Source organism: Myotis lucifugus, unplaced genomic scaffold, assembly GCF_000147115.1.
Source record: "Myotis lucifugus unplaced genomic scaffold, Myoluc2.0 scaffold_1267, whole genome shotgun sequence".
Taxonomy (NCBI): domain Eukaryota; kingdom Metazoa; phylum Chordata; class Mammalia; order Chiroptera; family Vespertilionidae; genus Myotis; species Myotis lucifugus.
Genome location: NW_005872315.1, coordinates 57,424 through 70,714, shown reverse-complemented (window position 1 = coordinate 70,714; position 13,291 = coordinate 57,424). Strand labels below are relative to the sequence as shown.

The 13,291-nt window shown below is 52.5% G+C and overlaps 1 protein-coding gene across 1 annotated transcript; it reads left to right on the top strand.

The window, feature by feature from the left end:
• Positions 1-591: 591 nt before the first annotated feature.
• Positions 592-4,937, top strand: LOC102426897 (sialic acid-binding Ig-like lectin 5). Its single transcript, XM_006107579.3, has 9 exons — positions 592-628; positions 708-1,094; positions 1,313-1,591; positions 1,839-1,886; positions 2,099-2,353; positions 2,439-2,761; positions 2,941-3,041; positions 4,063-4,144; positions 4,663-4,937. The coding sequence occupies exons 1-9, from the start codon at positions 592-594 to the stop codon at positions 4,855-4,857; spliced, it is 1,707 nt and encodes a 568-aa protein (XP_006107641.1). The 3' UTR covers positions 4,858-4,937.
• The last annotated feature ends 8,354 nt before the right edge of the window (positions 4,938-13,291 follow it).

Genomic DNA, 13,291 nt, shown 5'->3' with positions numbered 1-13,291 from the left:
GTGTGCTGTCACTGTCTCAGGTCCCTCAGACCCTGGAAGATCCACACGTGTGCCTCCCATGTCCCCACAAAGCTCTCAGAGCAAAGGGCTTGAATGCTCAAGTTTTCACGGGGGTTCCACCCTCCAACTGGAGTTGAGTCTAAATTCCTTTTTCTCTTGCCAGCACTTGAGTTGTCTAAAGAAAATTTAAAGTTATCCTTTTCCAGACCCATCAGTGGTTTCAGCTCAAGGGTGGGTCTCCCCCAAGTCCAGCTCTGACCCCAGTGGCCCCCTGGGTGACCTCCCTCTCCACTTACACATCATCTGCAAGGTGATTACTTTAAGATTCACATCTGGACACGCCTCTCAACCTCTGAGGGCCTCAGCATATCCACTGGCAGGGTTGGGTGGGAGGGGGAAGGGAGACAGGTTGATTTCTCAGCCACCACCAACCACCCCCACATCCTGTGGAGGCCAAGTTTCCCTTCCACTCTGGCCACGGTCCCTCCACCAGGGTTTCCTGTTGGGGCGTCCTATGGCCTCACCTCAGAGCTGGGCACTTACCTCCCTGACACAGGGACCAGGAACCGCTCTGCCCTGCCAGAGGCAGACATGGTGCCCCTGCTGCTGCTGCCCCTGCTTTGGGAGGGTGAGTAGGGTGAGGGAGGGGGCTGGGTAAGAGGGGGATCAGCCGGGGCTGCTGCTGAGCCTCTGTCCCCCTCCCCCAGGGTCCCTCCAGCAGCAACGAGGCTATGAGTATGAGCTCCGAGTGCAGGATTCAGTGACAGTGCATGAGGGTCTGTGTGTCCATGTGCCCTGCTCCTTCTTTTACCCTTGGAGTTCATGGTATTCCCCTAGAAACCTCTACACCTACTGGTACCAGGACAGGGACAACACAGACTGTGATTCTCCTGTGGCCTCGAGCAACCCACGTAAACCGGTTAAGAGTGAGACAGAAAACCGTTTCATCTTCGCGGACCCCAAGACCCAGGACTGTTCCCTTTACATCAGAGATGCCAGGAGGAGTGACACAGGACGCTACTTCTTCCAAGTGGAGATAGGAAATTCTGTGAAACATAGTTACCGAGAGAAGAAGCTGAATTTGCAGGTGACAGGTAAGGCAGGGGCCCAGGGGAGGACCCAGGGACATGGGACCCCGACTTAGAGCAGGAACAGGACACTGGACACTCCCTGATCCAGGCCTTTGGCACTGGGTGGTGGGAAGATCACAGGGCCTGGGGAGCTCAGGGGCCCTGAGACACAAGTTCCACTCAGGATCACACTTTGGGTCCCCAGCTTCTGAGGCCCAGGCACCTCCCCCTCTCCTCTTCCTCCCTGACAGACAAACCCCACATCCAGATTCTGGAGCCTCTGGAGTCCGGCCGCCGCACACAGCTGGCCTGCAGCCTGCCAGGGGCCTGCGAAGGGGGACGACCTCTCACCTTCTCCTGGGCGGGAGCCGCTGTGGACTTGCTGGACCCCCAGACTCGCCGCTTCTCAGTGCTCACCTTCACCCCCAGGCCCCAGGACCATGGCACCAACCTCACCTGTCAGGTGAAACGGGAATGGCCTCACTTGACCTCACAGAGAACCATCCGGCTCAATGTCTCCTGTGAGTGTTTGATGGATGCCTGGGTCCCTAGAGGTAGTGGGACTGATGTGTGTGTGTGTGTGTGTGTGTGTGTGTGTGTGTGTGTGTGTGTAGAAGGCTGAGCGAACCTGAGAACACCCGGGCATGGATGTGCCTGTAGGTGGGGAGGGGGCCAGAAGGACAGCTCTCCCCCCTTCCCGGTTCCCACTGCCCCTCCTTGGGGTTGGGGTGACTTCCATGTGAAGTGGGGCCCATCTTTCTATCCTAGATGCCCCAGGGAACCTCACCATAGGCATCTCCTACAGAAACCACCCAGGTAGGAAAGAACCCCTCCTCTCTGGGCGGGGACCTGCCCCGGGCCCTGGTGGGGCAGAGCAGAAAGCAGGATTTTGAATGGGATCAGACTTGGGAAGGTCAAGGATGAAAGTCATCACCCCAGACCCTCACCTCTGGTGGGTGGGTGCCTGACCTGTGTTACACACACATCTCTCTCTCTCTCTCTCTCTCTCTCCATTTCTCTACCCAAAGCCTTCAAGAATCTACAAACCACACTCCTAACCATCCTGGAGGGAGAGGCCCTGAGGCTGCTCTGTGTGGCTAACAGCAACCCCCCTGCCGAGCTGAGCTGGTTCCGGGGGTCCCCAGGCCTGAACGCCACCCCCATCTCCAGCACCGCGATCCTGGAGCTGCCTCGCGTGGGGCCTGCACAGGAAGGAGAGTTCACCTGCCAAGCTCGGCACCCGCTGGGCTCCCACAGTGTCTCTCTCAGCCTCTCCGTGGTCTGTGAGTGTGGAGACCCCAGGGGGCAGCACAGCTGGGTTCTGGGGAGATTAGAGGCACCGCTGACCCTTGTCCTCACTCCCCACAGACCCCCCGCAGCTGCTGGGACCCTCCTGCTCCTGGGAGGACCAGGATCTGCACTGCAGCTGCTCCTCCATGGCCCAGCCGGCCCCCTCCCTGCGCTGGCGGCTGGGGGCGGGGCTGCTGGAGGGGAATCAGAGCAACGCCTCCCACGTGGTCACCTCCATCTCAGAGGGGCCCTGGACCAACAGCTCCCTGAGCCTCCGCCCTGTGCTCAATGAGGGACTCAAACTCAGCTGTGAGGCCTGGAATGTGCATGGGACCCAGAGCGCCTCTGTCCTGCTTCTGCCAGGTCGGGGCCTGCTGGGGGCAGAGGCCAAGGAGAAAGGAGTGGGTCAGAGAGAAGATGGAGCTGGGGAGGGGAGGGGGCTGTGGCCTGGACAGGAGTGATTGCTAGGACAGGGCCTGCATCTCCTGCCTGACTGAACCTACAGCGGGTGCTGGGAGGAGGTGGGAAGAGGAGAGACCGAGTCCAGCTAGTGGGTGTCTCACGCCCCTCTTCTCTGCAGGGAAGGCGGTGCCCCAGGGCAGGAGTGGTTCCTGCAGCTCTCGGAGGTGCTGGAGCCCTGGCCCTGCTGTCCCTGTGCTTGTGTCTCCTCTCCTTTTGCAGGTGGGCCTCTGGGGCAGGGAGGTGCAGAGCTGAGTACATCCAGAGGGGACTGTTTTGGGAGGGCCGGAGAGGGTAGCAGCTTTATTGAGGCAAAATTCCCATATATTTAAAGTATACAATTCAGTGGCTTTTCCTTCAGTCACACAGCTGTGCACCTATCACCACAGTCAATTTTAAATGTTTCATTTGCTTGAAATAATAAAAAAAAGCAAAAGACATGCACATCATCTAACTTTTAGTTTGTTTCCATCCTCTCCCAGCACTAGGCATCCACTAACTGCTTCCTGTCTCTTCTGGACATTTCATATAAATGGGATCACACAACACATGGTCCTTTGTGACTGACTTTTTTTCACTTAACACGATATCTCCTTTAATTATTATAATAATTATTTTGTTTGTTAATCCTCATCCAAGAATATTTTTCCATTGATTTTTAGAGAGAGTGGAAGGAAAAGAGGAAGAGAGAAAGAGAGAGAGAAACATCGATGTCAGAGAGACACATTCATAGATTCCTTGCCTACAAGACCCAACCAGAGATGGGGATGGAACCTGCAACCCAGGTCCATGTCCTTGGCCAGGAATTGAACCTGTGAACTTCAGTGTGCAGGCCGACGCTCTAACCACTGAGCCACTGGCCAGGGGCATGACATTTTCAAGGTTCATGTGTCAGCTCTGTATTGCTTTTCATTTACAAATAATATTCCATGGTATGGATGGGGCACATTTGATCTGTCCGTTCCTTCATTGACGGACATTGGGTTGCTTGGACGTTTTGGCTGCCATGAATCACACTGATGATGGCTTGTGCACACGTCTCTGCTTGTGAGAGGGGCCTCGGTGATGAACATTCAGTCTTGGCCAAACCCCTGGGCATCCAGGGGGACGGGACCCTCACCTGCATGTCAGGAGGGTCTCCGAGTCTGGCCTCAGGGTCTGGATGCCTCCATTGTCCATCAGGGAGTGGGGGCAGCTGCCCTCCTGTGCCTGAGCCATTCTAGCTGCTGACTTCTTCCCTTAGAGTGAAAGCCTGCAGGAGGCAAGCAGCTGGGAGACCAAAGGTCAGGAATGATGAAGATCCTGTGATGGGCACAGTCACCTGGGTGAGTGACCGGGTGTCTTCTCATGCCGTGTGGGGGGTGGTGCTGGGCATGTCCGTTAAGGAGTCCACACTGAGCTCCTCTGAGGTCAGCTGGACAGACAGCTGGGAGTTGACTTCCCCTTCATTTCCCAGAACCAATGGTCAGCCTCCTGCCCCAGCCACACTGACCACTGAGCCCACCTCACCTCTCTGATAGGCCCCGGCTGCCAGAACCATCTCCCCAAAACGACTACTTTCTACCCATTGTGGGCATGTTGCTTCACCTCTCCTCACCTCAGTTTCCCCATCCGTAAATGGGGATAATGAGTGCAATTCATGCTGGGTTTCTGTGAGGATGAAACGTGATTAGTAGGCCCTCAGTATAATATTACAGAATGTTAAATGCATGCGGGAATAGTTGAGTTCAGAAGACGTGTGTGTGGAATGAGGAAGAATGAAAACTGTTCCATCAACCCAATTTCCCCTTGGGACCATGTCTGCCTTATTCCTCTCTGACTCCCTTCTTGCCCCTCCACTCAGGGTTCCCAGGAAAAGCTAGGGCCAGACAGGCCTCCAGAACAAGCGCCCCCCTCCAAGGATGGCCCTCCCTCCGGGGAGCAACAAGAGCTCTACTACGCCAACCTCAGCTTTTATGAGATGAAGACACAGGAGCCTCAGAACCCGGAGGCCACCGGCAGCCCTGAGTACTCAGAGATCAAGCGTGCAGGCAAATGAGGACTCGCTCAGAGCAGTTTAATTGACTTTTCAGGAGCAACCATGGAAAGCAGAAGAAAGCAGATACGATCTTTAAATGTCACTTTATAATTTATACCTAGCAGAGAGAATGCAAAAATGAGGAAGTAATACAGATGTTTTGGAACAAATAAATGGGGAAATTATTGCCTGTAGAATAAAAATATAGATTTAAATTCCTGACAGTAATAATGGCTAAGCCCAAAGTAGCTGTGGTGGGGAATATTAAATATGTACATATTACCTAGGAGGAGAGAGAAGTGTTCATTTACTAAAACTTTGGTAAGTTAATTATGATGCCGTAATTTTTATGGTAGTGACTGCACATAATAAAATAAGAATGTATAAGTTACAAACTAGAAATAGTTTTAAATATATATATAATTTATTTCAGAGAGGAAGGGAGAGGAAGGGAGAAACATCAATGATGAGAGAGAATCATCATGGCACAACCTGTCTTGCCCTGAAATAGTGAGGGGAGGTGTGGCTAGGGTTGAGTCAATGATGAAGAGACATTAGTCCTGGCATAAATGGGGGCGTCCGGGTCCCCAAAGCTCCTCCCTATCCTCACAACAGCCCTGAGGTCACCTCAGAGTAATGGTGTTCTGTCCCATTATACAGCTGAAGAAACAGGCTCCACAGAATATCCTGGTTCACTCTGAAGGCAGTGTCAAATCTGCTTTGCTCCCTTTTTAAAGTTGGTTTTGAGAGAGAGAGAGAGAGAGAGAGAGAGAGAGAGAGAGAGAGAGAGAGAAAGAGAGAGATGAGAGAGAAACATTGATTGGCTGCCTCCTGCATCTAACCTGACTGGGAGGACCGCAATGTAGGTAAGTGCCCTGACAGGGAATAGAACCCACAACATTTTGTCTATGGGACGACGCTCCAATGAACTGAGCCACCTGGCCAGGGTTGCTCTGATCACATTTGAATCTCTAGCACCTAGCACAGTGCGTACCAAGGCAAATGTTCAACTTTATTTATGAATGTACTGAGTAGCTCACTGTCCCCACAATATTTATGGTGTATGGTGAATTCCTATGTTTCTAGTGCCAGTAAGAAAATATGCAAACAGCTAACAGTCTTTCCAGCCGGTGGGCAGTAAACACACTTGATCAATATTTCTTTTTGTCATTCACAGTGTCTGCACATTCTTCCTCCTCAGTCCCAGCTTCCTCCCCAGGCCCCTGCTGTCCCAGGGTCCTCCTAAAACTACCCTCTGTGAAGGCCAAACTGACATTTTAATTCTTAATGGTGGCCATAGTTTATTGGTAGGTCCCCTAAGACATGTAGCAATTCATTAGGGGAACTTCCTCTTTTTGAGACATTTCGGTGGCAAATGCTAAGTGGAATCTTAGCATTTTGCTGGTACAAGCTCAAAAGAGTAAGGCAACCAGAGGGGTGAGAGGAAAAGCATAGAGATGAGCCCAGCCCACTCCCACCCCTTCTCCTGACTTTTCCTTCCCAAGAGGAACCCAGCCTTTATAAGCCCCTTGAACTTAGGTGCCCTGCTGACCTAAGGCCCAGGACCTTGGCCTTGTGAGTTGGGGTCCTTGGCAGTGCTGAGCCCAGGTGTGTTCCAGAACCACGGACAGCGCCACCCCTCTGGCCAGGAGCTCCCCAGTTGGATGGATGGTCCCCTGGAGGCCGAGTCTTGCTGTGTCTCCTGTGGAGGTAAGGCCGGGGAGTGAGGCTGGTGACATTCTGTCCTACAGGACAGAGGTGCAGCCAAACTCCTCCTCAGTCTCCCCCTGGAACCTCCCTCATCCTAGGGAAGAGGAGACGGCTTCAGAGACACACTGCATTTCTGAGAGGTCACTGGGCCCCTTGGCCCTCAGAGCTAACTCTATTCTCACCCCCTCCAGAAAACCTGTCAGACTCCTGCCCTTCCCTTACTTCCTCCCCATCATTTTGCTTTTGCTTTAAGCCCATTTCTTGTACTGTCAGGGAGCTCTGGGCAACAGAAAACATGATCTGAGATCTTTTTCTTTGCCTGGCAGTATGCCAAGTCCACTTCTTCAGCTCAGATGAGTGGGGTAAGCAGAGGCAGATTCAATAGAGACAATAAAAAAGGAGATGCCTTTTGTGGCTGAAAGAACTGTTTAGACCAGTGATGGCGAACCTACGACACGCGTGTCAGAGGTGACACGCGAACTCATTTTTTGGGTTAATTTTTCTTTGTTAAATGGCATTTAAATATATAAAATAAATATCAAAAATATCAGTTTTTGTTTTACTATGGTTGCAAAGATCAAAAAATTTCTATATGTGACACGGCACCAGAGGTAAGTTAGGGTTTTTCAAAATGCTGACACGCCGAGCTCAAAAGGTTCGCCATCGCTGGTTTAGACGTTAGAAGGTGTGAGAGCAGGGCTCATGGGAACCATGAGAATGGACTGACAACCACACTCACGTTCAGTAGCTTTCTAAAGTGAAATTGACACCAGAAACCCACAAACCAGCACACTCCCATCTGCAGCTGGTTCAGGGCCCCTGTTCTGTTCTAGCCTCTGCCCATCAGGGGCCCCCTGGGATGAGTATGAGTTCATCCATCTCTTCATGAGGCTTCTTGTGTGACCGGAGCTGGTCTGTGGGCCAGAACAGAGAGAGAATTCGGTGTCAGGTAGGTCCTGGCTTCCAGATCCTCCTGCTCCCAGAGAGAGGTCCCAAGAATTCTGGGAAAGCAGAATGCCATCCATTCTCTGAGGGTGCGTGAGGATGAACACTTGGGACAGGTGACAGGAGGGGGGAGTGGGAGGGAAAGGGGCCATCCTGACAGGTGATCACCAGACCTGGGGTGAGAAGCTCAGCCTTTACTTCCTGGTTGTCACTGGGGAGAAGAAAGCTCCTGAGAGGGGGAGGTGTTGGGAGGAAGCCCAACCCAGAAAAAGCCATTGATGTCTGCTGCTCTGCCACTGCCCCTGGTAGTCAGAGAGAAAGGACTGATCCGTGATGTCAGCGGTCCTGGACTTGGTCCCTCCAAGCCCAAGCTGTTGCTGTTGCTGTTGCCCCTGCTGTGTGTGTGTGTGTGTGTGTGTGTGTGTGTGTGTGTGTGTGTAGGATAACAGGGCTGTGGGACTTGGTCCTTGGTCTTCATTGGGGTACAACTTAGAGAAGGACATAGGGTAGAAGCTGCAGGTATGAGGATTGGGGACATGGTGTAGGACATAGTGCCTGTGTATCCGCATGCTCTGACCTTCTCTCATCCTGAAATTTACGGGTTTACTGTAGAATCATCTACATCTTCTCATTTATGGAAGAGACCAACACATTCCACGGTCCTCCTAGGCCCCGAAGACCAGGCCAAACCTGCAGGAGATGACCGAGGACCTTGGGCTGGAAATAGATGAGACCCCATAGGGATGGCAGCTGGGTTTTGAATTCCTCAGCCCTTCATCAGATCGCAGTGGCCCACCTGCTACCGGCTACATTAACGATGCCTGGAGGAGGAGAATCCTACCCAGGGTCTATATTGTAGTCTGTGTAATTTGTCATTGCGCATCAGACACAGTGCAATCTGGGAGACAGCCACCCAGAGAACTATGAGAAGACTGGATTTATTAGAAAACCCAGACCTTAGACCAGCCATGGGCAAACTACGGCCGCGGGCCGGATCCGGCCCATTTGAAATGAATAAAACAAAAAAAAAAAAAAAAAAGACCATCCCCCTTTTATGTAATGATGTTTACTTTGAATTTATATTAGTTCACACAAACACTCCACCCATGCTTTTGTTCCGGCCCTCCGGTCCAGTTTAAGAACCCGTTGTGGCCCTCGAGTCAAAAAGTTTGCCCCCCCCCCCTGGCTTAGACCATGTGCCAGGAGCCAGGGAGTGCTGTTCTGGAGCGAGCGGGAGGGTGAGAGACAGTGTTACGGAGCAGCTCACCTGCAGCACAGGAGTGGTGGACGTGAGAGAGCTGGTCGAAAATATGAAAAGCCAAGGTGTCCTGCTGCCAATGTGGAAGTCGAAAGGGGAAGCTCACAGGAAGTTCTCAGGGAAGCCGTTGCCTCTGTGGGCACACAGCTGGGTGGCTGGTGGGTGTTGGTGTTGGTCATCACGGTAGGCGATTGGGAGGAAGAGCTATATCTGGAGCAAGGCGGGGTGAGTTGCCAAGCATGTTATCTCTGGTTTGATAGGTGTTCACCGCAGGAGGGTAAGTGTGGTGCCAGTCATTCCATTCTGCCTAGTTCTTCTTTTAAGTGTTCCAGTTTGACAGCGAGAGCCCCCATTTTAGCATCTATTTTTTTTAGCATCTCTTTTCTTGAACACGTTGATGATCAAGTCCATGCCTGAAACTCCTACATCTGGTTCATCTGTGACCATGTCGATGCTTTGTTTTCCTCCTGGTGTGCAGCCCTTTCGTCCCGATAGGCTTGTAAAGTTTTTATTGAATTGTGGAGATTTTCTGAGGCTCTGGAAAATGTTCCCTCTGGATTCTAGAACAGTCTAGAACAGTGCTGCACAATGACATTTTGTGATGGAAATGGTCTGTACCTGTGCTCTTCAATGCGGTAGCCACTGGCCGAATGTGGCTACGGAGCACTTGAAATGTGTTTAGTAAGACCGGTGAGTGGTGCTTTAAACTTAATTTTAACCAATTTAAATGGAAATAGGACTGTGTGGCTCGGGCTCCCCTACTTTTGCTTCCTAGCAAGCAGATAGAGGAGGGATCTTTTTAATCCCCTGTGGTCCCTGGCCGGTGTGGCTCAGTTGGTTGAGCATCATCCTGTGTACTGAAAGGTCCATGGTTCAATTTCTGGTCGGGACACATGCCTAGGTTGTGGGTTCAATCCCTGGTCAGGGTGAGTGTGGGATTCAGCTGATCGATGTCTCTCTCTCTCTCTCTCTCTCTCTCTCTCTTCCATAGAACATATTTTTTTAAAAAATCCAGTGTGGGATTGAGTTTGAAAGTGGGTTCTGGTGTACTTGTGGATGAGTCTACTTGCCCGTGACCCTGACTCTAACTTGTAAATCTATTTGGGTCCTAAGTGAGGTATTTATGGGACCCGGCCTTCTGAGGAGACCCTGAACATCATTTTGTTTTCCCAGAGGAAAAGAGGAGCTCAATGCTGGGCTCACCTCAATGTTGTTCTTCCCTTGTCCCCAGGATTTTGGCCTCTCGAGTCCTCACTGCCTCAGTAGCCCCAGACTCCATTTCTGTCTCCCACCCCACGATGCTGCTGAACTCAGCTCCGACTCCCAGCCTCTTAGCCTGTGCTTTCTGGCTGCTTCCTTAGCCTTCTGGCCCCTCCTGCAGAATAAGCTGCCCTTTGCTCTGCGATTCTGGCTGCTCTTTGATGTATTCATATAGACTGTTTTATATCTCTCTGTGTGTTGGGTGTGCATTGTTTCCATTTGGTCTCAGCATAAAGATTGTTCTGACATGAGATAGTCCGTCATGGCTGGAAACCTCCCTTGCTTTGTCTCTACCTAAGTCACCTCCTCAAAGAAGCCCTGATCTCCCAAACTAAAATAGGTCCCTTCACAGCCTTTCCCCTCGTATTCTTCCATTTCCTTCTTTATTTTTTTTAAATATATTTTATTGATTTTTTACAGAGAGGAAGGGAGAGAGATAGAGAGTTAGAAACATCGATGAGAGAGGAACATCGATCAGCTGCCTCCTGCACACCTCCCACCGGGGATGTGCCCGCAACCCAGGTACATGCCCTTGACCGGAATCGAACCTGGGACCCTTCAGTCCGCAAGCCGACGCTCTATCCACTGAGCCAAACCGGTTTCGGCTCCTTCTTTATTTTTTAAAAAATCCTCACCTAAGGATATTCTTTCCATTTATTTAATTTTTTTTTAGAGAGAGTGGAGGGAAGGGAAAAGGGAGAGAGGGAGGGGAAGAGAGAGAGACATCCATGAGAGAGAGACCCATGGATTGGTTGGTTGCCTCCCCCATATGCCCCAACCAGGGCCAGGGATAGAGCAATCGACCCACGGCCCTTCAGTCCATGGGCCGACGCCCTCACCACTGAGCCAAACTGGCCACGGCCCTTCATTTCCTATTCACAGCACTCATCATCAGACCTCAGAGTATGCATTTACTCCTCTGTTGTCTCTCTCCCATAGACTGTAAGCTCCACAAGTGAGAGCTTTGTCTTTTATTTTATTTATTTATATTTTTACCGCCCCTGTATACATTAGGGGCTCAGTAAATGTTGGATGAATGATGCTGTGCTATCTGGAGGGGAGGGATTTTTGGTCTCTGCTCTCAGAGCTCAGTCCAATTAGGAAAAATGAGACCCAGAGCATGAATGGCCACAGGTGAGGGCCAGCCCAGGGGGTGGGGTGTGGGCGGGGTGGATGACTCTGAGGCTCCCAGGTGGACCCTGGAGGATTTGCACAGGAAGGTGGGAAAGGGAGGGCGTTCCTGACCAGGGACCAGCCCAGCAAAGCTTGGAGGTGGGACTGAATTACCAAGCCCCACCCCCTACCCCACCTCCACGCCCCCTAAGGCAGGAAGCTTCTGGGCCTCACATCTGTGTGGACCCTCGGGCCAGCAACCCTGAACGCCAGAGCTCCCTGGTGGCCAAACCTTAATGGAAACGACAGCACCATTCATGAAGCCCTTTATCCAATCGTCACAGCATTGCTCTGAGTCCATTTTCAGCGGAGGCAACTGCAGCCCACAGACGTTAAGTCACGCACCCAGGCTCACTCAGCTTTGCCTCCCGAAGCTGAGGTCTGGGGAGCCCACCCAGCTGCTCCCCACCCATCACCGACACCAGGAGGGATTCAGGTGTGAGGGGGTGGGGAGGAATTCCACCGTCTTGAAGCCCAGTTCCTTTGCTCTCCAGCCTGGGGACCTCAGGGCACAGCTAATGAGATTATGCAAATGATGAGAGGGGCGGGGCCTGCAGGGTGCGCAGGGCTCAGAGAAGCACCGTGATTACTGAGCCGTGTGCCTGTCAAGTCAGGCGGCTTTATTTACCTCTACAGACGAACAGGAAACGCCTGCGCACAGTAGGTGCTCAGGAAGGGCTGGGGCTGTCTGAGAACCTGTCAGAGGTAGGAAAAGCCCCACCCCACCCCCACCCCCAATTCCCACTCGCTCAGGAGTGGAAAGTTGTTCAGCCCCCTCCTCCCTCAGACCCTGGAGCCCAGGCCCCCAGCTCCTGCAGGGTCAGAGGCAACCGGTCGTGTCCCCCTCCCAGAAGCCCTGGGCAAAGGTCACTCGGATTTATTCACAGTGTCATTTACAGGCGCTCCTTGGTCGGGTCACAGTGGAGAGCTGGGGACCCTAGAAGGTGGGGACAGCGGGAAGGGCTTCGCGGGCTGGGGGCTGGACCTGCTCCCGCTCCTGCGAAGTCCCCGCCGCTGGCCCCACCTCGTCCCGCCCCCGACGGCCCTGGCCCATGGCCAGGCGGGGTCGGCCTCGGTCCAGGCCGTCCAGGAGGGCGCAGGCCTGGCAGAGCGCGCGGCTGGCCAGCGCCCCGCAGCGGGAGCAGGCGCCGGCGGGCGGGGGCCGAGTGCACCAGGTCCAGCACCGCAGACGGCCGAAACTTTAAGCTAAACGCCTACTGACTCTGCATTTTGTCATCTTGGGCTTTTCTATACAGTGAAACCCGGGTCTTCTTAGGGCGTCTCCATCGGCCCACATCCTCTCCGCAGGGCATTTGGATGGGCTGTTTCCTTTGCTCAGAACACCTCTCCCAACCTCTATTCGCCCTTCGCCTGGTTACCCACGCAGTCTTCAGGCCTCTGCTCACTCCCAAACGCTCCCTTAACCCCCGCCTTTCTCCCTCCTCTAGGTCCTCCTGTTGCAAACTCGCAGCGTACTTTTCCTTAGCAGCGCCTCTCAGGTTGTAATTATGTTACGTGAGAGCCGGGCAGCAGCAGCCTGACTTGTGCACCAGAACCACAAACCTCTGTATCAGGGTCACTGCTTTTCGGCCTGTGGTCTAAGTGCTTCACACATAACTCACCTAACTCTCAGCATCTCCAGGGCCCAGGCGTTATTAATATCCCCAATTTACAAAAGAGGGAACCGAGGCTAGGTGCTCAGCTAGAGGCTACATGGCTTGCATCTGGCGCACCGGAAGTGGTCAATAATTACTTGTTGAAGGGATGACTGGGAGGGGGTTAGAGAGAATGAGAGAGGAAAACCGAGAGAGAAAAGAAGTTAAAAGACACAGTTACGTTTCAGACTACAGATGGGAGACACCCCTGCATACTCCTTTGTGAGGGGAAACCTATAGAACGTCATTTTTATTATTATTGTTATTTTAAAATATATTTTTATTGATTTCAGAGAGGGAGAGGGAGAGAGAAATAGAAACATCAATGATGAGAGAGAATCATTGATCGGCTGCCTCCTGCACGCCCCCTACTGGGGATTGAGCCCACAACCCAGGCATATGCCCTTGACCGAATCGAACCCAGGACGCTTTCAGTCCGCAGGCCAACACTCTA

Coding starts and splice junctions, on each gene's coding strand:
- LOC102426897 (XM_006107579.3), top strand. CDS start 592: ATGGTGCCCCTGCTGCTGCTGCCCCTGCTTTGGGAGG. Junction 1,095..1,312: donor GCTGAATTTGCAGGTGACAG/GTAAGGCAGGGG, acceptor TCTCCTCTTCCT/CCCTGACAGACAAACCCCAC. Junction 4,145..4,662: donor TGATGGGCACAGTCACCTGG/GTGAGTGACCGG, acceptor CCCTCCACTCAG/GGTTCCCAGGAAAAGCTAGG.